This window comes from Phasianus colchicus, chromosome 1 (genome assembly GCF_987193195.1).
Source record: "Phasianus colchicus chromosome 1, bPhaCol1.hap1.1, whole genome shotgun sequence".
Lineage (NCBI taxonomy): Eukaryota > Metazoa > Chordata > Aves > Galliformes > Phasianidae > Phasianus > Phasianus colchicus.
The window spans coordinates 57,395,087-57,422,210 of record NC_143436.1 but is presented as its reverse complement, the minus strand read 5'-3'; the positions used below and the strand labels follow the sequence as shown (position 1 = coordinate 57,422,210).

Sequence of the window (27,124 nt, the reverse complement as noted above, 5' to 3'; positions counted from 1 at the left end):
TGAGCCTGGGTGCTTACTGATGTGAGTCCTTGAGGCACGTAAAGGAAGCCAGAGCTGGCTGCAGAGATTTTTCTGTGCACACTATGAAAAATTTATACTGATACTTTTGGCAAGTTTGAGTAATTAGGCTGTGAGAGGAAACACAATAGAGATATTTGGCAGTTGACTGCTTGTACAGAAAGTTTATCTTTCCGAGAGCAGGGAGAGCATTTCGAGGAATGGCTGTGCACATAAGCAGCAGTGTACTGCAGCGTTGTGTCTGAGAGCGTATCGTGCAGAAAGGGAGCTGGAGCACCTTGCCCTTAGGTTTCTGCCTGCAGAACCTGGCCTTTCTAGCATGTTGGTGCTGTGCTGGATGCAGCATTCATGAAACAAAACCAGTGGGCAGCCCCTTGGTTTGATTGATGTGTATCATCATAAGGAAGCACTGTGAGGGCAGCTTTGTCTCTGTGCCTGTCCTCCCACTGAATGGCAGGAGGGAGCTGCCTCCAGCGAGCTCTGGGGATGAGGGGTGTCTTTGCAGGGCTGAGCTCTGCGTGGCCGTAGGTCATGCTGTGCCTGCAGAGCTTTCCATCGTGCTGAGCTGCTTTTTCTCTTGTTTCAGGTACTTTAGTACTAAAGGCATGCATCAGTCCGATAACTCTGAAAGCTGTAATCTTTAAGAAAGAAAATGAATCAACTGCAATCGGACTTCTTTCTGGCTTCTCTTGTTTAGACAAACACACTGTGGGGTCTATGTTAGGGGTGCTTAACCCACTGCCCATTTGTTCCTGAGAACTTCTGCCAAGAAGAAACCCAGTATGTTGTTGGTTTTGCTCCCACCCCATCTAAAATGCAATATTATCCCCCAAACCACAGCCCAGAAGAGACGTGCTGTTGCTCTCCGCCACAAATAGTGCCGTGCTGCAGGCAACAAAAGGAGCTGACTGCACCCCCAGATTTCCCACTTAGTAGACTGGCTGCTGGCTCTGGCTTCTGCAGTTCTAGGAAAGAGACTGCAACTATTGACCCCGAGCTGTTATTTGCCTATTGAAATACAGGGAACTGGGGGCTGGGTTTGAGGAGCTGCAGCTTACCTCCTTTTGCCTTTCTCCATCCATCCCTGGGAGAGCTTTACCCACTCCACCAGTGATTTCTGGGTAGCACAGGCTCTTTTTTCTGTCAGAAAACCCAACTAGATGTTGGGCAGATCGCAAGGGAAACGCTGTCTGCCTCATTATGGAGCTGCAATCTGTTCCTTCTCTACCCCTCCCCCACTTACATTCTTCTCTGGGGAATTACCCTTCCTTTTCAATCTGATAGTTTAATCTCTCTCTGCTCTCTGCCTGTGCCCCCCTCATTTCCTTTTCAGAAGTACTGCTCTCACTTTTCCCTCCCCTTGCAGCCAGGATGAGGCACTCCCATGGCACTGTGCTCAGAGATGTATTTGCCCACCTCAGGCTGCCCACAGCTGGAAGAGAAGAGAGACCCTACCAGTGCATGCAGGTGCAAATGCTGCCACAAGACTGAACACCTCCTTCCCTTCCACGGTGCTCTGTGAAGCCCATGGCTTGGACAGGTACACTCTTATTTGGCTGGAGAGTTGGGTCCAGAGAATACTGGTGAATTGAGTAAAATCCAGCTAGCGAATGGTCATGAGCAGTGTTCCCCAGGGGTTGGTATTGGGTCCTGTCCTGTTCAATATCTTTATTCATGACCTGGATGAGGGCATTGAGTGCACCCTCTGTAAGTTTGCAGATGACATCAAGTTGGGAGAAATGTTGATCTGCCTGGGGGAAGGAAGGCACTGCAGAGGGATCTGCACAGGCTGGATAGCTGGGCTGAGCCCAATGGGATGAGGTTCAACAAGACCAAGGGGGCAGAATGGCTGGCAAGCAGTATGAAGGAAAATGATCTGGGCATGTTAGTTGATAGCCAGCTGAACGTGAGCCAGCAGTGTGATCAGCTGGCCAAGAAGGCCAAGGGCATCCTGGCTTGTATCGAAAATAGCATTGCCAGCAGGAGCTGGTTGATGATTGTCCCTCTGCAGTGGACTGAACTGTGTTCAGTTTTGGGCCCCTCACTACAAGAAAGACACTGAGGCCCTTCAGCGTGTCCAGAGAAGGGCAAGGGAGCTGTGAGGGGTTTGGAGCACAAATCTGATGGGAAGTGGCTGAGGGAACTGGGGTTGTTTTGTCTGGAGAAGAGAAGCTCAGGGGAGACCTTATTGCCCTCTGCAACCTGAAAGGCAGTTGTGGCGAGGTGGAGGTTGGCCTCTTCTCCCAGGTAACAGTGATAAGACGAGAAGTAAGGGCCTCCTTCTGTACTGGGGAGGTTAGGGTTGGATATTAGGAACAGGCTGCCCAGGGAGGTGGTGGAGTCACCATCTTTGGAGATGTACGAGAACCACATGGATGTGACACTGAGGGACATGGTCAGTGGGCATGGTGAGGATGCACTGATGGTTTTATTGGGTGATCTTAGTGGTCTTTTCCAATGTTAATGATTCTATGATTACAAAACCCAAAGCAGCACAAACTCTCCTCATGGGAAGGTAATGCATTAAGCCTGTGGGTGCTGGCTGTGGACTTTTAGGAGACAGCAGAGCCTGGGGCCACCATGTCTGTGCCCCCCCATGGGCCTGTGCAAGACAGCATTTCACAGCTAAGCAGAAGGATGTTTTAACCCAGAGCCTTGCTAAGTCCAGAGTCCCGGTCTGTGGCTGGAGGTCTCATGTCCCTGAAGGCCATCTGTGCACGGCAGGGCAGCCCAAAGGGCTCACCAGCGCTGTGACAGGGAGTGAGGGCTTGGCCATGGCTGTAGGGCCACTCCCTTTGGAAATGTTTTTCTGTCTCCAGAAGCAGTGTTCAGCTGGTGCAGATCACGCTGGTTCCAGTGACATGTGGAGACTGTTGTGTGCTTACATCAAGCACAGCATGCTAGTTTATTTTCTTTGTAATTAGCTGTTTTGCAATGCCTTCACAATTCAATTGCTAATATTTTTTACAATTACATTTGAGCAGCTGCATTGGTATGAAATTCATACAGAGGCCCGGAGTTTTGCAACGCTCTCCCTCATGCAGGACACCTCTGGAAAACCACCCATACTGCAGGGAGGATCCTGCCAGCACCACTGGCAATGCCAGGGCAGCCATCTGCTGCAGGTGACCATCTTCCTCTGCCACTACTCTCAGGTGAGCACTGCTCTCCTCATTCTCTCTGTCCTCTGAGAAGAGCTGGGGGTGTTTTGGTCAGTATGGTTTCAAGGCACCCAGGAGAGGTGCTGACCTCAGTTCTTCCATGTTCAGGATGGCGAACCTTGGTGCTGGCCATAGGAGCCCCAAATCACAGTGCTGCTTGTGGCTATGGCCCTGTCCTGCAATGGAAGGTCCTTTCCTGTCTCTGTGTGTAAGCTACATTCATGCTGAATCACAGCAGCATTCCTTCCTTTGGGCAGCAGGCACTCAGAACCTTGTTGGGCTGTGTGCAAAGGAAATGTCCTCCTGAGGTTTCCTGCTGTGCTCAGATCTGCTTCTGAAGCAGGAGATGTAGTGATCTCAACTTCAACATGGATAATTACAACTGTAGTTCCTGCCCCCCTGTAGTGATGCAGGTCTGTATTCAACCTGACCGAGGTCTGTAACCTCTGCTGGCTGCAAGTGCTCTCAGCCACTGGGCCTGCGTGTTGTGTGAAGTGCTGTTTGTTTTTCCTTCTATTCTTGCTAATGTTACCTGCAGTGGATGATGCAACCATGCCAACAACCTGCTGTGGATGATGCAATCAGGCTGACAACCTGCTGTGGATGATGCAATCAGGCTGACAAGCAGAGATCATGGAGAGGTTCTAAGTCCATGATGGAAAAAGGAGGGAAAACCTATAACTATAACAAAACTGAATAGTGCACCCTAAAAACAGGCAGACAGTTGTTTGGATGTGGAGCTCAGGGGATACGGTCAAGAGAGCACCATGGATGGGCTACCTATGCTGGAGCCTTCATGTTGAGGAACATCCACTTGGCACCTTTCTTTAGGCTGTAGCCTTCTGTGCTTCAGCCATTTCAGCCCACAGTTCTGCTGAGTCCGAGAGCTTCAGGGAAACGTGGAGGAGTGAATCTCTGGGGTTGGTTTGACAAGGGATGGCAAGAAGTGACACCAAAGATAAGTACAAGTATATCTGTGCAGGAAGACATGAAGCTGAGCCGCTGCAGGTGCCCATAGTGGCAAATGATGTAGCTGTTGGGAGGTTCAGGGTGGACATTGGGGGAGGATTCTTTCAGGAAGGCAGTGCAGCACTGCACCTGCAACAGAGACTCCCCATCCTTGGGGGTTTTTAAAACTGAGCTAGAGAAATCCATGGCTGATCTGATTTAGCACTGGTAACAGCCCTGTTTCTCATGGGACACAGGACTGGTGGTATCCAGAGATCTGTTCCAGCTGACACTTCTGTGACTGTACTTACATTAAAACTAAATAAACATGGTCTGATGTTGACTTAACCTTCCCAGTGAGCATGTTGATCTACTGTTATTGACATGCTTCTTCCTAGAATCTGATTCTCACTAAAAATGAGTGAAAATGGGAGGTGTCCTTCATGTTACCTGGAAAGGCACACGAGTTGGGTTTTTGGTTCTGTCCTTCGGGCTGAGGGAAAGCTGGCACAGGCAGCACACTTATTCCTATGATGACACAGTAACACAGTGCCATCCCTTACCAAGATCTGTAGATGCAATTATTGGGATAAGGTTTTTGAGAGAATGATGTCTCCTTGCTGTCATGATCTGAATGGCCCTTCAGCGTGTGCTTCTGGTGTGCCTTTGCACTTCAGCATCTGCTTTAGCAGGCTGTAGTTAGTGAATGCTTAGGGAGTCTGGTGCCAGATGTTCATTCCCTAAACCATGAGTTGTAATAACATGTTTCTGCTTCACTGCAGTCACAAAGCAGGACCTCTGTGTGCACAGCCTGGTGGACTCCTTCCAGACCTGGGGTTAAAGCTCTGCCTGAGCTGCTTCCTGTCGTTATCCTGTCCCTTTTGGTAACCACCACCCTTAACAAATCCTCTCCCACCCCTTGCTCCCTGTTACTTGGGATGGATGGTCAGAAACCAAAGATGTGCATTCCTGTATTGTTTCATGGGGGATGAGGTAGTGTTTCTGGTCAGAGAAATCCTACTCATGCTCCTCCGCTCCATCAGAGGCACAGGGAATGGTGAGCAATTAATCTGAAACTCTGTGCAGTAAAACACAAATCTCCATAGCTTGAGAAATTCTGGATGAAAGCCAGAAAAGTTTAACAAGGAAATGTGTTCCCTACAGCATAATTGTGCGTTTGGCTTCTATTTTAATAAATGAGCAACAGCTGAATGGAGGCCAAAAGGAGAGTCCCCACATCCTGAGGTATGTTCGATGCAGAGTCTGAGCCATACATGCTTCAGGTACTGCAGTGAGACAGCACAAAATACTGATGATTAAACATCAGTTAGACAGCTACATCAAAGGTGAATAGCAATCATGAGTGTGTGGATAATACCAGTGTGAAGGATTTCCTTTTTTTTTAATGTTTAAATTTTCTTTTGAATTCCCTCAAGACGGGAAGAGAAAGAAGAAAGCCAGGCACTGCGATAGAGCCTTAGGGGAGCTGGAGGCCTGGGGTGATAAATCAGCAGCATTTCAGTGAGATTAAGGGGGAACGTAGCATAATGTATGAGGCACTATGGAAAGAGGCATTTTATTACAACCAGTCTGGAAGGATTTGGTTCCAGATGGTTAAAGAGGGGTTAGGTCAGGAACCTCCATCAGATGGGGCTCGCCGTCCAACAACGTGCAGCATAGCAGGAGCAGGGGAAGGTTTCCTCTGCATCAACAAAAACATCTTGAGAGGGGAGAACTGTCTCCATGGCTGGATAAAACAACTTGCATTAGTAGGGAATGTCATCTTTGTGAGTGCAGATGGTGATGAGTGGGGCCACTTTGGCATTTCATAAGATGTGTCCTGTTTTTGTAGAACATTTCTCAGAAGATTTTGACAGAATCACGTTGGATCGATGTTGGATTGTCATCTGAAAGCAGATGGAGGATAATGGAGGATGACAGGGCTGTTGTCCTAGCACTGATGGGGACGTTGGCCTTGACTAACTGCCCTCCCATAGCAGCTCCTGGGCAGTGTGGCAGTCATAGAATAGAATCACAGACTCGTTAAGGTTTGAGGAGACCACTGAGATCATCTAGTCCAACCATCAACCCATCACCACCACATCCACCAAACCATGTCCCTCAGTACCAATCAGCACCTCTAAACCTGATGGGGACCTGTTTCCCCAGGGAACAGCCTGCAGCTTGCTTCTGGCTAATCACAGAGTAGTAGTAGGAAGGAAGAACTTTTATAGCTCCCAGCTAGGGCAAGAGGTAAAGCAAAGACTTGGTTAATGGAGAAATTTCTCCTGCAAGAGCTAGGACTAGCACCATGTCAAAGACAGAACAGAACTCAGACCACAGCACTGATGAAGCACAACAAATCATCAGGAAGGGCAGGAATGTTGCTGTATTTCAGCATTATCATTATTTTTTTTAATTTTGAATGGTTGAAAGGAATTCTCATTTTGGGAAAAATTGGCCATACTTTGCTACAGCATTAGGCTTTTCTGTTGGATCTCTTCTACCAGATAGAAAAATTTAGATTTATTTTTGTTTGTGTTCCGTCTTACACAGCTAAGAAAACAATTTCAAATAGGACAAACTGTCTTGTTCCAGGGAGGAGGTCTGATTTGGAGAGTGAAAACAGCTTGCTACTTGGAGTGCAGACTGCAAAAGAACAAAGCTCTAAGGACTGTTCCCTACGCTGTGCCCCACAAGAGAGGTTATTGAGCCAAGACGCTGGCCTCACAGAGCATCCTGCTGTGCTCAACAGTTTCCTTGTGAAATCCTTTTTATCTGTGCCCCAGAGCCTGGTTTTCTGGGTGCTGGCCCTTTGGGAAGGATGGGCAGGGAGGCAAGTGCTTGGGGTATTTACTTCTCCTGTTTGCAAGGGGTATTGTGTTAGTTCTTTTCACAGGGATGCTTGTACATCCTTCTGATAGATTTTAATAGCCACTGCTGTGGAAGAAGAGTAGAGTCTATTTTAGTCAGGTGCACGTCAGTCACGTATTTATGTTTTGCATATGTCATAGGTGACATGAAAGGAAGAAATCCTCATGAGCCAATGTTCCTGCGTGACTTTCATGGGAAATGAGTTCTGGCTGCACGGAAGCGTGTTTCTTGTGGCAGCTGAATGAAGAGTTACACTCAGATGCTCAGAAAAGTGGGATGACATCATGTAATCTGTACATCTTGTGAAGATAAATCAATGCTGCTATTTATTAAAATATATGCACTTGCAATGGCTTCTTTGGCAGACTGGCTGTAATAAATAATCTTAAACTAAGTGCAGGTCAGAAATTCTGGTAGGAAGGAGCTCTGTAACAACATGAATGTTGCTGCTTGAAAACCAGGCTCAGTTGGAACAGTTTCTAGCAAACGAGTGGAAGTGTGGGTTCAACATTTTTAGGTTCTCAATTAAAAGATGATCATCACATCAGCAACGTGTCAGACTCATTAGTCTGGCTCATCAGTTTTCCAGAAATCGTCACTCTTGTCCAAAGGACAGCAGGAAGCCCCTAAATAATGTGACAGAGGTGGTAAGTGTGACCCAGGCCAAAAACCATTTTCCTGTCATAGCTTAACAAAATATTTTCATTAAGAAAGGAACATGAGGGCATTCCACTCTTCTCATAGATAACTCTCAAGACTAAATTTGTGAAGTAGGAAGAGTAGACATTGGAAATGATCCTTATGCTTACACCTATAGCAATCACCCCGCATTTATTATTACAGCTCAGGCTGCAAGAATGAGCTGATTTATTAACTACTGTCCCTTTGGATTTCTTATCCAGGGTGGTAAAACAGCTGTAGAAAGCTGAAAAGAAGTCTAGGCGCACATCTTGTCTTTTCAGCCAGTTTCTTGTGTTCATTATGGTCTATAAACAAATATCTCTCAGGTCTCCTAAATAGATTTTCTGATCGTGTTCCCAGAACAGACCACCACCAGCCTCATTAAAGCTTATTTATGCTACTTTCATGCATGAATAAAAAAACTCCCATTCACTGCTGATTTTATTTAGTTGGATCCTGTGCCTTGTGGCAGACACTGAATCAGAGTGACATTTATTGGCTCAAAAAAAAAAGCAGAAACAGTGGGACTGCAGCGAACAGTTTGACACCTCCGTTGTTCGCGATGTGAAAAGGAAGGGGTTAACCTGTTCTTGGCTGTATTGTATTGATTGAGGCCCACGCAAAGAAAATACAGCTGTAAACAGTTAGGAGTGTTCCCTGGTAGGGGCTTTTTTTTTGGTAAGTCATTGAACTGGGACTTTGGAGGTATGAACTGTTGTTTCCCAGGGATGCCACCCGCTTCCTGCATGATAGGAGAGGAGGGAGGTCACTGCTTGCTCCAGGTCCCAGCTGGGGATGGTGCTTTCTCTCTCTAATTTTTCTAACTTGCTTGTTTGTGTGGATGGCTTTCCAGAAGAGTGACATCTCTCTGTGTGCTCATGGCGATGGGTTCTTCTTTTGGCTGGGGCCTCTAGACATCACTACAGATAGCAAACACGGCTTCCCCCTTACGTTGATCTCCTTCATCTCCATCCATGCTGCAGTGTCTGCAAGGTAAGATTAATGGCTTGGAAAGAGAAAAATCGATAAAAACAAAGAACAACGGAGTAAACTTGCAGCAGGTGGGAAGCTGTGAGATGGCTCTGTTTTCCTCCGGTCCCACTGGCTGCTGATTTCCAGCAAAGGTATTTTGAGAAGGATGTGAGCCTGTAGTTTAAGTCACAGGGTGAACAAAAAGCAGCTTTGTGCGTTTACTTTGGGCTAAGCACATTGTGAATATTCTTAAGCATCGCAACCAGGATTAACATCCCTGCATGTTAATGTGCCTGGAATTCAGCGAGAAGCAGAGCAGGAGAGCGGGTTCCCTGGGTGCACTCCTAGGTGTCTCTTTGAACCGCAGTTAAACAGCTTTCTATTACTCTTGCTTGCTTCCCCCCTTCTCCTTTTCTTTTTCTTTTTTTTTTTTTTTCTTCAACAGCTTCTGGAAGAAGTCCTGATAGATTTCACCTTTCTGAAATTTACCGTGCTGTTTTGTTTCCAAATAACCCCACATGGCAATAGTATGTATATACAGAAAAACACCATGTGGACAGAAGTAGAGAGTTTGTTATTTACAGTGGATCATTAACCTGGTGTGCAAATTTGACTTGATCTCTCCTTTTTTTATGCTCCCCCCTCTCTGTGGAATTTCAGAGCCCGTGAGGAGCTGCTGCCTTTTGCCGCCCCGGGATCCCAGCAAGGAATGGGAATCTGATGGATTGCAAATGCGCCCGCTTGGTTTAACCCCCAGCCAACCAGATAAGTGCCCTTTTAATTTTCTCACAGCCGTGCTTTAGCCATATCTGTGCACAAAACATCTCTCTTCACACTGATTTCAATTCACCCTCACAAACGAACGCTCTGTGCTTCTCTCTTCTGCTCAGAAATCCCAACAGCAGACAGCTGTGTTTGATGCATGCTATTAATTGCCAGGAGATGCTGCAACCCGGGGCTCGGGGAACTGCGGGTCGGTGCCAGCCTGCCAGCCCCAGCCTCGGGCAGCCCCATGATGTTGTGGGCAGCAGCTCCGTGGTGCCGCTGCCGCGACCCATCAGCCCGTGCAGTCCTCTGGGGCTCATTAGGGGCTTAATAACCAGACTTGGCTGACTTGATAGGAAAGATGTTTGTGTAGGCTTGGCGCGATCTCAGAGAAAGCAGCTAACGCCACTGGAAGGAGAGGGCTTTGTGCATGTGCTGTTCATCTGTGTGATAGGGGAGAAGTGATAGCCCTCGCTTCTTCCAGCAGGGAGATGAGCAAGGATGTGGGGCAGAAGCCCTCAGTTGCACTGGGATTGCATGGGGCATGCAGAGTGGTGTCGTTGGTGAGCAGCAGCAGGAAAAGTCCCCTCAGAACTGCGGGGACAGAGAATGCATTCTGTCAGGAAAATGACTTTGGGTTTCTGCAGGTGACTGCTGCCTGCTCACAAACATACTGATACAATTATTAAATAAGTTAAGAAAACGAGAAGATGTGGTTCTTTTGTAAAGTCTCTCTTTGCAATAGCACGCAGTCATGAGGCTGGGAGAAATGTTTGCTGTACCTGTGACTGACAGTGTTAGAATGAAAAAACACGGAGACAGAGCAGGCGAGTGTAGAGGGGCTGTGTGGCAGGCAGGAGAAAGGGACCCAAATCACACCACGTCTGTCTTGTCTGCTCTAGCAGGGTTGATTACTAATAATACACCCCTCTTGTTGTTGGGGTAACTACAAACTTGCTTGCTATAGCAAACTAGGCTGTGCTACTTGATGTGAATTTGCCTTACCTACCTAAGTGGTTAGAGAATTTCCTGGTGAAGATATCAGCCCAGAACAGAGGGAAAATGGAGAACAATTCCCTGCCACATACTGACTCCGAGCACAGCCTGTGGACTCCATGTCCTGTCACTGACAGCCTGGAAATGAGGCTCATAACACTGCTGTCCTGGCAGCCAAGGGCCATGAGTCGTGGGGGGGACATGGGCTGGAGGGATGGAGTGGGAGTTCGTTGCAGCACAAGAGCTGGATCAAAGTCAGCCTACTTGATCCCTGGAGTGTGTGCAGTTCTCTCTTTTCTTGGAAAAGCTTCTTGTTCGAGCTGTTGTTGCCCAGAAAGGTTTTCATATTAATAGTACCAGAAGCATCTCTGGTATCAGTGACTGTCTGCCCTCTATCTTGCAATTGATAGCAGTAGTTATCCTTGGCTCTTCAGTGATCTGATAATGAAAGGGCTTGACATTATACTAAGAAACACTGATGAAACAAAGGCTTTGTGGTAAAGCTGCAGTCAGGGCTTTTTCATTCATCAAAGATGAATAGGAAATTGAAACACATCATTTGTGTACTTCAATTAACAGGGCTGTTTGCTCCTCTGAAAAAAGAATAATATAAAAAAATAACATAAGTGATTTCCAAGGTCTCGATTGCTAAGTTTGCAACTTGAAATATCCTTTCTGCCACTGTGCCAATATCGATGTTCACCCAAATTAGGCCCCATTAAATCAACCTGCAGTTTGTTTGCTGGGTGGATCTTGAGGTAGAGGAGGACTCCACAGATCTTGACAAATTGCTACAAAAAATCTTGTCCTGAACAGAAGAACCCCAGATCCCTCACTTTCCTTGTCTTACAGGTGAACCTTGAAGAAGGCTGAGGCGTTCCGTATCTCCTAAATGCATGCCCTTCCCCTGGGGATAGAAGAGCAGCCATGGGGAAAGACAAGAAAAAAGAGGAGGCTGTCTTTCTGAGGAAAAAGATAACTTTGCTGAGGGCTTTCTCGCTTCTCATCGGCAGCATGGTTGGCAGCGGCATCTTCATCTCCCCCAAAGGAGTGCTGAAAAACTCAGGCACTGTGGGGTTCTCCCTGATGGTGTGGTTTGCCTGTGGGCTCCTCTCCATGTTCGGTGAGTGGGAAGTTGGTTTGGCCTTTGCTTGAGCACCCAGCAGATGAGGGGAGCCAGCAAAATTGGAAGCGTAAGAAGTTGGGAGTGAAATAGAGCAAGATTTCCCCGTTCTGAGTGCCACAGAAGTAAAGGCTTGATAAGGCTGGGGGTCACCAGCACCTCTGTTGGGGCAGGCAAATTCTGTTTGAAATGTTTTGGGTGAGTCTGGTGCTACTTCAGAGCCAGGGGATGGAACAGATATCAGTGCTCTCTGTTTGCTCTGCTGTTGGCTTTTAATACCAGTCTTGTCTCACGAAAGGTTGACTTTTTGATGACATGTTAATTTCAGCTCCTCTGAAATAATGTAACTCTTACAGTTACCATGCAAAAAAAAGCCATGGATTTTAGTTTTCTTCATTCACTGTATACAAGCAGCTTCTCCAACCCTCCAACAGTGCTGCTGGGAGAAGTGCAAGGTCTCACAGCTGTGGGGAGAAAGCTGGTATTTATTTCAGTGGGTAACTTTAAAGTTCTTCCTCTTTCACCACTTGAAAAGACAAAAACAAAAGAAGAAAGGAAAAATACTCCATGTGGACAAAACACCCTGGAATGAGACATTTCTAAATGTGGCATTTAGAAACTGAGACATTCAATTCTTTACCTGGGAGTGATTGTGGTTCTTTCTCTTTGCTATGCCCTCCAAGTATTTCAAGTTCCATGTGCTGCTGAGCATAGGCTGCTTTTACTACACATGTGGGATACAGCTTGTGCATAGTTGATTGGGGAAAGATCTATTTTTGCCTGAAGAAAAATCACAGATGCTCTTTTAACTGAGCTGAGCAAAAAGTGATCAGGTGTGTGCTGGTCATGTAGCCCAATCCCTGCGCGGGGAGGCATTATTTGGTCTCCTCTTGAGGCCTGGCTGCCTCTTTGTCAAATTGCTGCTAAATTTTATAGCTAAATTTGTTGTTTTGTTCTTCTAGCCCAACTTCAGCAAAACACTTAAAACACAAGCTTGGAGCCGCTGGGTTAAATGTGAGGGGTCTGTCTACACTCAAGACTTTGGGCAGGGATTTGGCACAAATTCACAGAGAGGCAGAAAAGTCGGCGTCTTTGCCATTGGCGTGACCATGAATGATCTCTGTGGGAGAGGGGGGGCACAGCTGTACCACACTGGGGCTCCTGCAGGGCTGCCCGAGCTGGGACAAGCAGATGGGGTATCTCATCCTGTGGGTCATACCCCAATAGCACTCAGCCCCTTCGCATGGGCATCGTGCTCAAAGGCGTGAAGCATTTATGATTTCTTGTAAAACATCCCCTGTCCACCATATAGCATAGGAGAGAGGGGACAACTCAAGCTTCCCGGGGTCAAAAGGAGTCTCTTGTAGTTTAGTGCAGTGGTTTTTTCTCCTACCTTTCCACATGACTTCCCTGGAAAGTTGTATCATTAAACAAATTAGCAGAAAATTTCCTTCCTCCTGACAGAAGAGTGAACTGACTTCTAAACATCATAATACATAAAAATGTGGAAAGGAATGGTTCTGCTAAAAACTGTTTTTCTTCCTCTGCTTCACTGCTTATTTTAAGCAGATTCCTTCAGGTCCTGAAAGGCACAGAGAAAAGAGGAAATCCAAAGGATGATTTACTAAGCTCATTTATACTCTAACTTTGCCAGGTGCCTTGTGTTATGCAGAGCTTGGAACAAGGATCACCAAGTCTGGAGGACATTACATCTATATTTTGGAAACCCTGGGGCCTCTGCCAAGTTTCTTGTTTCTGTGGGCAGAGTTTTTTGCTATCAGGTAAGAGATTTTGTTTGTTTGATTTTTGCTGGGTGCTCTGCAGTTTGCTGCTGTGTTTTTTTTTTGGTTTAGTGTTCAGTTATGGTGCCAGGTAACAGTCTAAGTAGTTTGTAAAGGAAATGGGAAAAAAAAAAAACCCAACCAACTGGATAACTTTAAAGACTGTCAGTGATAAAAGGAAGAAGACAGAACGAGCAAATAGTTGCATGTGTTCATTGTGATCTGTGCTTGAGGAATCTCTTTCTTCTCCCTTGGCAGCTGGTATCCTTCAAGAGCTGTGGTGTTTTTTGGCCACTGAGAGCAAATGACAAGTTAGGTTCTGATTTTCTGCTTCCATTGTGAAGCTTCGCACATTCTTCTGTGGAAAAAAAAAAAAAAAGCCTTCTGGCTTAGTCCCAAGTTAAATACCAAGTTAGAAATTTTTAAATTGCCTTTTTTTTTTTCACCTGAAAAAGCTAATCCTCCTCTCCCAAAGGCCTGTCCTCCATGTGCGCTGAGATGAAGCAGGACACATGAACCATGCAGCACTGCCGTGTGTGATTAATCTCAACTTTTGTTTTTGAGTTAAGAATTAATCTTCATGCATCTGTGCCTCTTAACCTATTTACTGAGAAAACCTGTGAAAAAGATGACAGGATCTGCGTGGTAGGGTGGGTTTAAGCACTATGAGGAAGCTTTGCTCCCTCTGTCCCGCCATGTTGAGCCCATCCACAGAGCCAAGTGTGACTCTGCCTGGTTCCCCTCCCCAGGCCCGCCAACAGTGCTGTGGTCTCTCTGGCATTTGGTCGCTACCTGCTAGAACCATTTTTTGCCCCCTGTGCAGCACCCGTCCCTGCTGTGAAGCTCGTCTCTCTCCTGGGCTACTGTAAGTATAACCCTCCATGCCACATCTTGGGGCCTCTCTGCCTCAGCTTTCCTATGGGGTGTTATCTTCTGGGATTGGGGCCCAAGAGCCCAAGACCTGAAGGCATTCTCTCTGCTTCTCTTACTCCGACCACCCTCTTTGGGAGGATGCACTTTTGTCCCCACTGCCCTCAGAAATTTCTTCCTGCATGTGCCAAGCACGGGCTGCAGCATGGTCTCCTCTCCAGACGCAGTCCTCACCCTCAATTCCTGGAGCGTCACCTGGAGCGCACGGCTGCAGACAGCCCTGTCCATTGTCAAGCTGCTGGCCCTCATGCTCATCATCGTGCCAGGGATGATGCTGCTGGCCCAGGGTAGGTGGTGTCTGGATGTACACAGCTCAGGGCTGAGTGTGGGATAGTTGGCTTCAAGCTGTGTCACTTCTGTGGGGCTGGTGTTCCCAGCTCACCTTTTTCTGCAGGTTTTTCACAGAATCACAGAATGGCCAGGGTTGGAAGGGACCTCAAGGATCATGAATCTCCAACCCCCCTGACACATGCAGGGCCACCAACCTCCCCATTTAATACTAGACCATGTTGCCCAGGGCACCATCCAATCCGGCCTTAAACACCTCTAGGGATGGGGCATCTGGGCAGCCTGTTCCAGCACCTCACCACTCTCTCTGTAAAGAACTTCCCCCTGACATCCAACCTAAATCTTCCCTCCTTCAACTTAAAATCATTTCCCCTTGTCCTGCTGTTATCTACCCTTGCAAAGAGAGTATTCCCCTCCTGTTTATGGGCTCCCTTTAGGTGCTGAAAGGTGCAATGAGTTACCCCACAGCCTTCTTTTCTCCAGGCTGAACAAGCCCAGCTCTGTCAGCCTGTCTTCATAGGGAGGATGCTCCAGCTGTCTGATCATTTTTGTGGCCCTCCTCTGGACCCTCTCCAACAACTCTCTGTCTTTCTTGTACTGTGGGCTCCAGACTTGGATGCAGTACTCCAGTACTTTTTGGGAATGGGGCTGTATGAGCCCACTTGGGCTGACAGAAGCACACTCCTCTGCTGACCCCTTCCTTTGGGGTACCCACTTTCAGCATGTCTCAAAACCCTTCCAAAGCAGTACAGATGCCATAGACATGGGGGATGTGTGACAGCATCCCCTGGTGTCCTGAGCCCTGTAAGGAGTTACCAGCCCCCAGCAGAGCCCTGGTAACTGCATCTCTACCCTTCCTGTAGCTTCAGCTGATGCTTTTTACCTCCTAATGGAAATAGGCAGTAATGTAGTAAACTTACAATGGACTCATGCACGATTGCGTGCTCATATCCAGAGGAAAAGAAAACATAAGATAAAACCTCCCAACGATATCTTCTGGGATTGATACAAGAGTACTGGCTTTAATCCAAACCTCAGTTTATAGAAAAGCCCATGGCATTCGCACTCAGGGGATAAAGCCAGCTCTGTCTTCACACTATTTCCTTTCTCTGCAGAGGAAACAACAAAGGCAGGAGGATCAACATTCATGTTTCTTTCTGATGTCTGGTGCTGGCTCCTTTGAATGCGGAAAAACCCCCTTGGGCAGGCAGCACTTTTGAACTGAAGGCCTGCCCTGCAGCTAGAAATCCAGAGCCATTATTGTTAGGGATGCCTTCAAATGGCAATCTGGAGCCCTGGCACAGTCTTCTAGTGAGGAGGATAAGTGCCGGTGACATCTGGAGAGAGAATCCACTGAGAGACCCTGGGATGACAGGTTGTGTTTAATGTGACTCATGGGGGACTCTAAATCACTCATAAATATATTGCAGACAATAAATCCTTTTTATGTGCCATCAGTTATAAGCAGTCACTTTAGTGTATAAAAAGACTACCCCAATAGGCCCATTCCATTTTCTACATTAGTTTTCTTCAAATCCATATTATTTTTTTTTAACTTCATTTTTGTTCTTGCTTTTAAATGAGTCTGCCTTGCTCCTCAGCCTCTTCTTGCTCTCTATGCTTACATTCTTGTTCTTCCCCCTGCCATTACCTTCCCCTTTGACTTTGATTTGTTTCAGAGCCTTGCTGGACCAGTGCTCCACACCCCATGCTCAACTGAGATTCCTCACTGGGAGGAACAACCACACAAACTCTGTGCTTCTTTCTTTTAAAGACATTTTGAAGTGGAAAACCAAACGTAGACGTGGAACCCAAACTTAGGGCCACTTGGATTTGAAAATGTTGGAAATACAACTCCTTTTGGCTGTGCTCTTGCTGCTCTTCCTTCAGATAAGAGGCTGCTCCATGCTCCTGCCTCTCCTTATTTTTCTGAGGTCTGATAAAATCTGCCCCATAACCAAAATCCTGACTTTGATCTGTACATTTTTTTTCTTTTCTGAAGAAGAATGGCTTTGTAAAACTAACCATTCTTCTTCCACTTCTTGGTGCTGGCCCAGATTTATTTCAAGCAGAGCACTTTTAGGAAAACTGGAGGAGCTGGTAAAATGCACTTTGATCCAATCACCTCTACTTTTTATTACTGCATTTGTTTTGCCCCCTGTGTCCCCACTTCCCCTCCTGCGGGGCCATTCCCACGCCAGTAGCCCCTCTACTTGTTTCCCATGCTCCGCGCAGCGTGGGGCCAGAGGAACTGCATTAGCTGCCTTGCTGGCTGCACAACATCAAACAGAGCCAGCATCCGGCCGTCAGTGGATGGGGAGAGAGGTCAGCCCAGGGAATCAGAGCTGGGCTGTAAGAAAGGCCAGAAGAACTCAAGTCTTCTCTTCTCCATGAGCTCCCATTTCCAGACAGTGCCTTTCCTGACATATCTCTTGTAGCTGAACAGGAGAGAATAGTTTTCTCCCGTCCCTGTCTATGCCAACACAGCACTGCAAATTAGAACAATGCAACAAATCTGAATACCTGACCCCCATGATGTCACACACACTTCTCCCAGGTTTGGGCAGGTGATACGCAGCCCGCGGGACGGATGTCCATATCTGACGCATCTGTTGTTTTTTCTCCTCTGTAGGCCACACCAAAAACTTCCAGGATGCTTTTGATAGGCAGTCGCTGGTTCCAGATAAGCTGCCCTTGGCTTTTTATGCAGGCATGTTCGCGTATTCAGGCTGGTAGGTGTGATGGGAGGGCAACTCACTGACGGTGCGTCACTGTCCGAGAGCTGCTTCAAAGCCTCTCCTTGTGTCTGCACAGGTTCCAGACCAGCTTTGTGCGTGAGGAGTTGGTCAGACCCGAACGGTAAGGCTGGAGAAGTAGATGGCTTTTGTGCCTCAGTCCTGGGCTACCACTGCGTCCCTAAACACCAGCAAACAAAACAGGAGGAAATAAGTCTGTGGGTTCACCAAACCAACAGCAGCTGCAGTCTGCAGTAACATGATGAGAAATGAAGAGATAACAGCTTGTTCACTGTGTCTCTCTCTTTCCCTTTCTTACAGAAACATCCCCCTGGCTGTCATCGTGTCTGTGATCACCGTCATTGTGGGGTATATGCTCACCAACATCTCCTATTACACTGCCCTGGGAACACAAGATGTTCTGGCTTCTCCAGCTGTCGCTGTGGTGAGTTGTCACCCTACTGATAGCTGTCTTTAGTGTGGTTGGTTTATACTGAAGGGGGTGGTCTTGACAAGGATCTAGGAGATAGTTTTCCTCATAAAAGTCTTTTGTTTTTCTTTGTTGTTTCTCTGGATTATTGGAAAATACTACATTCTAGTCTTTCCTAAAAGATAATGAAAAAGAACCTGCAGATAAAGGGCTGGAGGGCTGGAACACCTCTCTTAGGAAACATTGAAGGAGCTGGGATTGTTCAGCCTGGATAAGAGAAAGCTGCAGGAGACCTCACTGAGGCCTTCCAGTACTTGAAAGGAGCTTATAAGCAGGAAGGAAGCTGACTTCTTACATAGCCTAATAGGGATAGGACAAGGGAGAATAGCTTTAAACAAAAAGAGAGGAGATTTAGGTTAGATGTTAGGAAGAAATTTTTTACTCAGAGGCGGTGAGGCTCTGTTACAGCTGCCCAGAGAAGCTGTGATGCCCATCCCTGGAGGCACTCAAAGCCAGGTTGGATGGGGCCTTGGGCAGCCTGAGCTGCTGGGTGGCAGCCCTGTCCATGACAGGGAGCTGGGGATGGATGGGCTTTAAGGTCCCTTCCAATCTAAGCTATTCTATGAAGAGATTGCAGTAGAAAAGGCAAGATTTTGAGTTGTATTTTACTCCTTCATTGGAGGAAGTTTTTTCTTCTTGAATCTGATCTTACCTAGAGATCACTACATGCTCCTGCAGTCATGATTGCTCTTCTTCCAGAGTTTTGTGCAGCAAGCCTGCACAAACCTTATCTCAGTGGTCCCTGTCCTCGTTGCACTGTCCTGCTTTGGCACCATGAATGGAGGAATCCTCACATTTTCAAGGTCAGATCCCGCAAAATGTATTGCATTTTGGCTTAATGTTTTGGAGGGAAGCACCAATAACCTGTGTACGTGACAATCATTTGGATGGCATTTTGTGAGAAAACCAAGACCTCTGACTCCCAGTACATAAGCTGCAGGACACTGCTCGCTGTCTAGAGGTGTCTTCCTTCCTTTCCTGGCCAGGTATACACTCTGGCTGGCCAGAAAACCAAGATTTTTACCTGCCACCACACTTTATACTCCAACTTGAAGTAAAATATCAACGTTTCTGGTGAACTACAAGCTTTGTTGACATGGCAGCTGCTCAGTCAAGCAGAGTCATTGTCTGCTGGCTTTATCCAGTGCCTTTGCTGCAGGGCATGAGTCTCTGTGTTATGAGGACCTCTGGCTAAAACAAGCGCTCCCTGGAGAACTTTGCTTTGAGTTTGGTGAAACATTATCAGGGCCAGGTCGTTCCCAAAGCAATAGCTGAGGCTCAACAAGCCTTGTTGGAACAATAATAAGAACTTTGTTCCATGGAAAAGTTATCTTGCCAACTCCACTGGCGACTATACTATGTCCTTGGGGGAGCCTTGAAATTGGAGAGGAGGGCAGAGCACATGGAAAAGTGCGTCCTCCTGGTCCTGAGGAGCTGAGCAAACTCTCTGGAGCCAGCTCCATTTCACAGCTTTGATTGCAAAAGGAAAGATCATTTGATATGAAGGGGATGTTTCAAAGCACAAGAGCTAATGAGTTATTTGATCTGCTACCCTCAAGTCCTGTATTAAACGTGGTGAGGAGAATCCCCCCGCTTAACGTCCCTAGCTAGTGATTTTCTTTGAGGATGGGAAGTCCCTGGAGAGCACAGAGGTTCTACGTGTTTCTGTCATCCTTCTCTCCCCCTTCCTGGCATCATTAACATAATCACTGCAGAAGGGCCATATAAACAGTGATGGGGCCTCCCTGGCTGATGGCCAGCCACACCCCAGCAAAACCACAGAGACAGCAATAAAACCAGTTATACGCTCATGCCCCAGCTGCTTTGGGCTCTGTTCCAGCCCAGCTGATGCTCTGGCATGGTATGTTTGTGGATATTAAGTTTATAAAATGCAATGCTTTCTCCTTAATTACCCTTTCACAATTCAGAGGAGGAATGGAGGCAAGGAGCTCTCTGCTGTTGTTTTGTAGCTGGCCCTGTTTGTAGCTGTCATCTCTGTAATATACAAAACTACTTTCTAACAACTGGCAAGAGACTTCCTCTGCTCTTTGAGGAACTTGCGCTTTATTTATTTCTCTCTCTTGTTTATGTATATCTCTATGTGGTTTATATTTATAGACAGAGACATATATGTTATTCCTGGTATGTAGCTGCTGCTGTGGCACAGCCAAGCAAGCTTTCCTTGATCTTAAGCCTAGTATCCTTTAGGGATGAGCAACCCCTCTTCATGAACTCGCCAATCTTTCTTCTAAAAACTTGAGGTTTGTGGCCCCTCCACTTCCTACTGGCTTGTTTCTGCTTCCAGCCTCAACACATTCATTTTCATGCTGTGCTCAGCTAAAGATCACTACTAACTAGTTACCCACAGGGACACTACCAATGGTGGGCTTTGCATCATGCCGAGATAAATGGTCCTTGAAGAACTGTGCAAATCTTTGGAGATTTTTTTCCCAAATCCACTCAAAAGTGATGCTAAATGCAGAACTGTGGCCTTAAAGAGCAGACTTGTGATGATGAGATCAGTCCAGCTACTGATCTTTTCATTTCTAGTATAGATGTGGGATGCTGATGGATAGAGCTCCCTGTCTTTTCCTAGGACACTGTTTGTGGCCTCCAGGGAAGGACAGTGGCCTCCTCTCTTCTCCATGATCCACATTCGAAGACATACACCCCTTCCTGCTGTCATGCTTATGGTAAGGAGATCTGCCTATCTCACTTCTTGCAGTCTTGGCTTTCTCATTTTACATGGCAATCTGCAGAGCCTGGAGAATCTGAGAAGTTTTAAAGGATGTTGAGACACTGTCAGCTCGCAAAAAAACAAGTTCTCTCATGTCAGTAGTAGACTCAAACCCACTGTCTCAAAGTCTCCACCTTGTTGTCTTGAACATATTCTTTCAAAGTACTGTCCCTACCATCTGCCATAGTTTCTGCCTGATACTCTATGGGAACTTCTTGGCCAGCCTTCAGGTACTTGAAAAACTGAAATTCCTAGGTTAGTGGAAATGCAGGAAATGCACATTTATGGAAAGGCTCTCAGATTTGGGTTGTTCCTCCCTTCCCTTCATCTCTTTTTTCCCAGCAATGGTCCATCATAACACTGCCTCTTGCATCTTGGTTAACCTGCTAGAAGCTTAGCAAATATTTCTATGTGAAACCTTTGTGCCTTTTGGGTCATGCATGTTTGAATTGCCCTGCATAGGACATAGAGCATCAGTGAAGCTGTTGGTCTCCATCCTTTCTGTAGCATATTAATTTTGTATTTAGAACTTTGACCAGCACTTTTTAATCTGAGAGAGTGCTTTGCAACATGTTTGGTGACCTCTGAAATGTTGGGTCTGTGAAGTAGCTACCTGTGATTGCGGGGGGCTGGGGGAGATGATCTGTATCACCCTTCCCTGTCTGAGGACCACAGCAAGGTTTAATTTCAGTATTTCATCTTCACAATGCTCAGTTCCCTTTGGTTACTGCCATGGTGTGTATCGGAGATATCTACCATCTACTGAACTTCTTCAGCTTCTCCCGATGGCTCTTCATAGGATTAGCCACTCTTGGGCTCATTGTCCATCGCTACCGTCACCCAGAGCTGCAAAGCCCATTCAAGGTAATTCACGGCTTGTATCTAACAGCCTGGAACACATGCCTGTCATTTTTCTCTCTATTTATGTACCCTTTTCCAAAGAATTAGAGCATTATGTGGCTGTGATTGCCTTCAGGCTCCAAGGGCTCTAAATCCCTATTTCTCTGTAAGGCATGTAGGAAAATCCCAAGGTTGATTGATGTGCCCAAACAACCAGATGTGGTAAATTCTATTAAAACCAGTTCTACATGGGGCCACCAGTTGCAGCTGAAGAGTGACAGCTTGCTCCAGGGGACAAGGTATCAGGCTGGGAACTGCAGAAGGCAATTCTCATGCTCTCCTCTCTGAGGCTGCAGGGGAAGGACCTTTGCCTGGATGTGATGTCAGTATCAGGTATGTCTTAGCCCTAGTGAGGAGCGGAATGTGTCATGGGGAAAAGAGCATTGCCAGATGGAACATGGGAGCAAACCTGGCTTACAGGAAATCATCTCCTGGTACAAAACTATTGTACAGTATTAAACAGCTTGAGCACAGCTCGCTGAGTCCCCTGCCACACACAGCCTCTATGGGATATTGACTGAACTACAAGTACAGGCAGCCCAAGGGGTTTGAGTAACTACCTCATGCATGGTGCTTCCATGTGCACAGCTCCAGCACATTTGGAATGCATGAAACCCGTGGCCATAAGCAATGAAAAGCATTAGAAGTGGACAGGGGGAAGCGAGGAGCTGAGGGAGTTCAGTTTCCCACTTCTCAATGGGAAGCTGGAGGACGCCCTGTCCCCTTTCTCCATTCCTGGACCTCTTTGCTGGCCGCTGGGGTCCTGCTCGTGGGGAGTGCTCAGTCCCGAAAGCTGGCATGGCTTTTAGAGCCCCTGCTCGAGGCAACTCTCCCACTGCCAGATAATCTGCAGGCGGCATTTGGCTGGGGCCATGCACAATGTGTTCCCCTCTCCAGTCACGCCTGCACGCTGCCTCCAGCCAGTTCCTGCAGAGGAGAGGAGACCTCTGAGGCCACAGGCACTGGGCAGCTGATCAGCCAGAAACTTATGGGAAAGAAGCACTTTTCACCACTCCCAGGGCTCCTCCCCAAGCTGAGAGGCCTGATGCAGGATTTGGGGTAGTTTTTCTTCTTGGTGTTTGCTGGAGACAGCATATTTAGCAGAGACCTTGAGGCTTCTGAGCTTGCTGACTGGCTGGCTCATGCAGCCACCCAGATTACCCAGATCACCAGTTATCAGATTTTTAATAAGTTTGATTTTTTTTTTCTTTTAAAATAGTATTCTTGGGAGAAATGTATTACTGAATAGCGCTGGTGATGTTTTTACTTTCTGAGAATCTGTTTGAGATAGAGCTTTAGGTTTTTAATAACTCCTAAGAATGGGAGTGAGGAAGATGATGGCATTTTGGTCAGCTTGGTGGACTCTTCCTCTCTCTCCCCATTTTTTAGACCCAACTCAAACCCAAAGCATGGTTATCTGCAAGAGCAAAGAACAGTGTGGATGTGATGTGTGCATGTGCTGCTCTCCAGTGGTCAGAAATATTTCTTCCTCCAACAGCAGTTTGCTTACAGAGAAGAAATAATAAGATAAATATAAGAGATTGTGCTGGTACTTTTTTTCCTGCAGAATTTTAGTTGAAAATGGTAAGAAAACACCAGCAAGGGGAGAGAGCAATCCCCTCATGCATCTCTCAGACAGCTGTGCTGTGTGAATATGTGCACGTAGGAGATGCTGGCAAAGGATGCTCAGGCTGGAAAGGCAGTGAGAGCATGCAAGTTTGGTGGCTGGACAGCTGCCATCACTAGAGCAACTGATCTCCCCCAGCTCAGGATGGTCAGCATCCAAAATATGATCTGTGTTACAAGAAAAGAGATTGTCACCCTAGGTGAGGTCAGCAGCTCCTTTACTCTATCAGATGTGGTGAGGAGTAATTTGGCTGAGGTCAGATCTAAAGAAGGAAATGTTTCACAGCTTCTTACTTCAGTTTTACCCTCCAAATAACACAGATGAATTGACTCACCCAAAAGAATGAGGCTGAAGCACTGAGTGCTGTTCTGGTCTTTCAGCAGGGTGTCACTGAAAACTGCATTCTTGGCACAGGTGCTGCAGAGCTGGGTGTCTGGTTTATCCTGTGTTGGTTGCCACAGGCCTCAGGCAGGCTGGAGGCAGGTCAAAGTGAGTCATGAGTGTTATGTCCAAAGATTGGCTTGTTTCAAAGGGATTTTGCTCTTGGCATCAGATTTTCCATCAGCAGTTGCCACGGGTGACAAGTTTAGGGGTGGGTGTGTGCACATGCACACATGCTGTACATAGAGTGAGCTGCTGTGGTTGACTTCTCCCCAGCATGGTGTGTGGTTGCAAGTGAGGTGAGGCTTCTGTTTGTGCACGTGGAAGGAGGCATACACCTTGCAGGGCACTCTCGGCTCCAAGGGTGGTATGAGAACACTTTTGTTCTCTGCATCCTACTCATTCTCAACGGATTGTCCTGCGTGCAGGACAGATTTTTCTCATGGATACATGACAATAGCTTGTGCTGGCTGGTATGATCAGTTTTGCCTGTGCTCTTTTCCCTAGGTCCCCCTGTTTGTTCCAGTCTCTTTTACCATCATCTGCCTCTTCACAGTGGCAATGTCTATCTACTCGGACCCTGTAAACATTAGCATTGGATGCACCATGGTTTTAAGTGGCTTTCCAGTCTACTACCTCGTAATCCATAGGAAAATGTCAAATCGCTGCCACAGACTGCTCTGTAAGTATGCTCTTGGGTTTCAGTATTCTTGACCTAAGCACACTTAGGGGTAGGTGGTTGCTTGGGAACATACTAATAATCCAGCCTAATCTTTCTAGAAAAGATAGAGCTGAGGACTAGATCCAAGCAGATTGGCACTATCGTATCTTCATCATATCTGTGGGATGAGTTTTTCTGTCAAATTTGGATGAAACTGAACAAAAGATCAAAAGCTGATGTGGAGAGAGTGAGGGGCAGGCACTTTAGCCTCATGCACAAACTTTTCCTGAAAGGCTGGGGGGTAGTGGTAGGAAAAGATAGTGCAGGCTGCCTGGTGGGGGGGGCATTGTTTAACGGTATAGGTTTGGGAGTAGATGTGGGTGTGGAAATGAAGTACCTTTCCTCCCCATGCAGTGCATGGCACAGGTTTACCTTAGGTGTAGCTCTGGTGGCACAAGAACAGTGATTTATTCTAAAACAAGAGCCTGGTTTTGATTTTAACTTCTAATTTCAATTATGAATCTTGAATTCTTTTGATTTGGTGTTGGGCTGAGATATATTGGTGAACAGAAAAAAGCATACAGCAAAAAAAAAAAAACAGATTCAGTCATCTGCTAACATAAAATGCTTTATCCATCCTGTGCCAGTGTTCTTCTGATTTTTATCCATAGTGTAGGATATTGTCCAGATTAAACTTTTTTTTTTTTTTTCCCCATTCAGATTACCTTACACACAAATTGCAGCTACTGTTGGAAGTAGTCCAACAAGAAATCAAGACGTACTGAGGAAACCATCAGAACTTACAGGAAAAGATATAATCTACTTGCTACACGCCTGATGCCTTTGATCCTTCCAAACACAAGCCATGCTCTTATTCATTTAATCACTGCAAATGAGGATGAGCCTGAGCCAAAACTTTGCTGCAAGTAGCCCTAAGCTTGCCATTTGGGATCTGATGAGCAAGTCACAGCTGCTTCTGCCCTTTTCTTTTTTAGCAGAACAATCTACTTCTCTGAAATAAGCTTTCTTTGCTTTGAGTGTCTTCGAAACAAAGATTCAGATTCTGCAGTCTAGCCCAATCCTCAGCAAATTATATATTATTTTTTAATTTTCTAACTTGGCAAATAGAGAGCCTACAGCAGAACTAGAATCTAGCTACATGGAAGTTAAGCACAGGATTTAAATTGAAGTCTAGGTCAGGCTGAACAGGGCTCTGAGCAATCTGATCTCACTGTAGGTGTCCCTGTTCACTGCAGGGGCATTGGACTAGATGACCTTTAAGGGTCCCCTCCAACACAAACCATTCTATGGTTCTATGATTCTATGAAATCTGTAGCAGCCATGTGGAATGATGCTGTGGGGAAAGATTATAGAGGGAAATGGGCAAGGAGTGCAAACTGGAGATGAAGTACATGCGGATGAAAACAGGAGGTGGGGGGGATAAAACTTCACTCACCAGGAAGCAAAGATTTGGGTTAATGGGAAGATATTTGAAAATCATTTGAAATTCAAATCATGAGCTAAGAAAACTCAGAATGTTTTATTTATTATTTTATAAGCAAAATAACTCTATTTTGCTTCAAAATAATGCTTCAATTTTGAATTTTATTGCTTTGAAATGGTATTTCAAAATGTACTGACACAGTAAAAATATATATATTAAAAAAAATAGCTAAATACCCCAAAGCAGAGTTCAGAATAGGCTCCAATTCTTTCCCCAGGCCCCCACCACACCACTGGTACCACCAGTGAAGTTGGAAATTCAGCTTTTGTCCCAACAGCAGTGAAATGTGATTCTCCTTTTGTTAGACAAGAGCAGTAATGAGTCGTGGGCAGATTCCTTATGAAGTGTACCTTTTGGTGCTGTAGGAAGACATCAGGTTTGAGCTTTAACTTCAAATCTACAGTCAAAAGACTTCTTGAATCGATGCAGAAATGCTCATTTGAACTACTGGCATCAGAAAGGTTTCTGTGGTTGGATTACTTCAGTTTACATCACAAATGTTGTGAAGTTAAAAAAGATAAAAGAACAATTAGCTATTTCCAATCACTTAAGTGTTAATCTTTTCCTAAAAGATTGGAAGCAGCATCCTGAGCCTAGTCTGATGGTCCTGGAGAGAGGAAGAGCAGAATGTGAAGCATCTGTAATCTGCCAAGCATTCATGCACTTAGAGTAATGCCAAAGTAGCATTTATTTACCGAAACATGTAAAATGCACAGTCAAGGATGAGAAATAAATAAAGGCTTTGGTTTTTTCTTCCTTTTCTTCTTTTTCTTCTTCTCCCTCTTCTTTTTCCTCTTTTTTTTTTTTTTTTCCATTTAAAAAAAAACCTTTTTGTTTTTCTTTTCTTCCCCCCCTTTTTTTATTTTCCTCCAAAGCAACTTAGAATTGCTTTTCTTGTTGAGACCATTTCCTGTTATTCTGTGAAACGGAGCTGAGAGAGGAACACCATGGTTACAGGGCTCATCCTCCCCCTCTGTCAAGTTAATGTACAACAGGAATTACTGGGGAAACCATCACAACTAGGGAAGAAGGTGCTGCCTTCAAGTGGCAGTGTGGTTTGCAGTGAGATTTGGGGGATTTTCCTGCACCACGAGGTGCTGTCTGTCTGTTCCCATGCTGTAAGCTTGGACTGTAGCATCAGTACTTGCACACCAAATCTTGGAGTGGTCTCAAACTGTGACAGAGCTGATTTGTGTCTGCAGAAACACATTTAGAAAAGGTGAAACATCAGGTTTGTTGTTGTTGTTGTTGGTTGTTTTTTTTTTTGGTCTGTTTCCTCTGAAGCAAAAGCAACAATGAGACTTGAAACTTGTGGGGAGAAAATAAAGACTGTGCTTTTTTCATGTGCGTGATAAGTAATTTCACAAACACAGAGAAACCACGTGTGGGTGCCTCTGCTGAGCATGCAGGAAAAGGCAGAGACATGGAATGTCTGTTCAGAGATCTGTCAGAGCCTAGAAATGCAGACAGTTCTGGTGTCACCATTACAGTGACAGCAGAAATCAGAGGTTCAACAACCCCACAGCCATCATTGCAATAAAAGTGATAAAAA

At 46.1% G+C, this 27,124-nt stretch overlaps 1 protein-coding gene across 2 annotated transcripts; it reads left to right on the top strand.

The window, feature by feature from the left end:
* The first annotated feature begins 1,302 nt into the window (after positions 1–1,302).
* LOC116226803 (cystine/glutamate transporter-like) lies at positions 1,303–25,695 on the top strand. Of its 2 annotated transcripts, XM_031589779.2 has the most exons (15): positions 1,303–1,558; positions 3,003–3,173; positions 8,536–8,675; positions 9,315–11,538; positions 13,193–13,319; positions 14,069–14,184; positions 14,411–14,536; positions 17,170–17,269; positions 17,352–17,396; positions 17,594–17,717; positions 18,462–18,565; positions 20,359–20,455; positions 21,214–21,363; positions 23,915–24,089; positions 24,789–25,695. In XM_031589779.2, exons 4-15 carry the CDS (start codon positions 11,343–11,345, stop codon positions 24,851–24,853), a joined length of 1,425 nt encoding a protein of 474 aa, XP_031445639.1. In that variant the 5' UTR covers positions 1,303–1,558; positions 3,003–3,173; positions 8,536–8,675; positions 9,315–11,342; the 3' UTR covers positions 24,854–25,695. The 2 variants fall into 2 exon arrangements, with proteins under 2 accessions (XP_031445639.1, XP_090000218.1); XM_090144092.1 differs by lacking the exons at positions 1,303–1,558; positions 3,003–3,173; positions 24,789–25,695 and adding an exon at positions 21,511–21,732 and having other exon boundaries at positions 8,421–8,675; positions 23,915–24,003.
* Positions 25,696–27,124: the final 1,429 nt, after the last annotated feature.

Excerpts from the sequence above, each read along its gene's own strand:
- LOC116226803 (XM_031589779.2), top strand. The coding sequence starts at position 11,343 with ATGGGGAAAGACAAGAAAAAAGAGGAGGCTGTCTTTCTGAGGAAAAAG. Across the intron at positions 14,537-17,169 it reads GATGATGCTGCTGGCCCAGG|GCCACACCAAAAACTTCCAG; the intron begins GTAGGTGGTGTC and ends TCTCCTCTGTAG. Across the intron at positions 21,364-23,914 it reads AGCTGCAAAGCCCATTCAAG|GTCCCCCTGTTTGTTCCAGT; the intron begins GTAATTCACGGC and ends TCTTTTCCCTAG.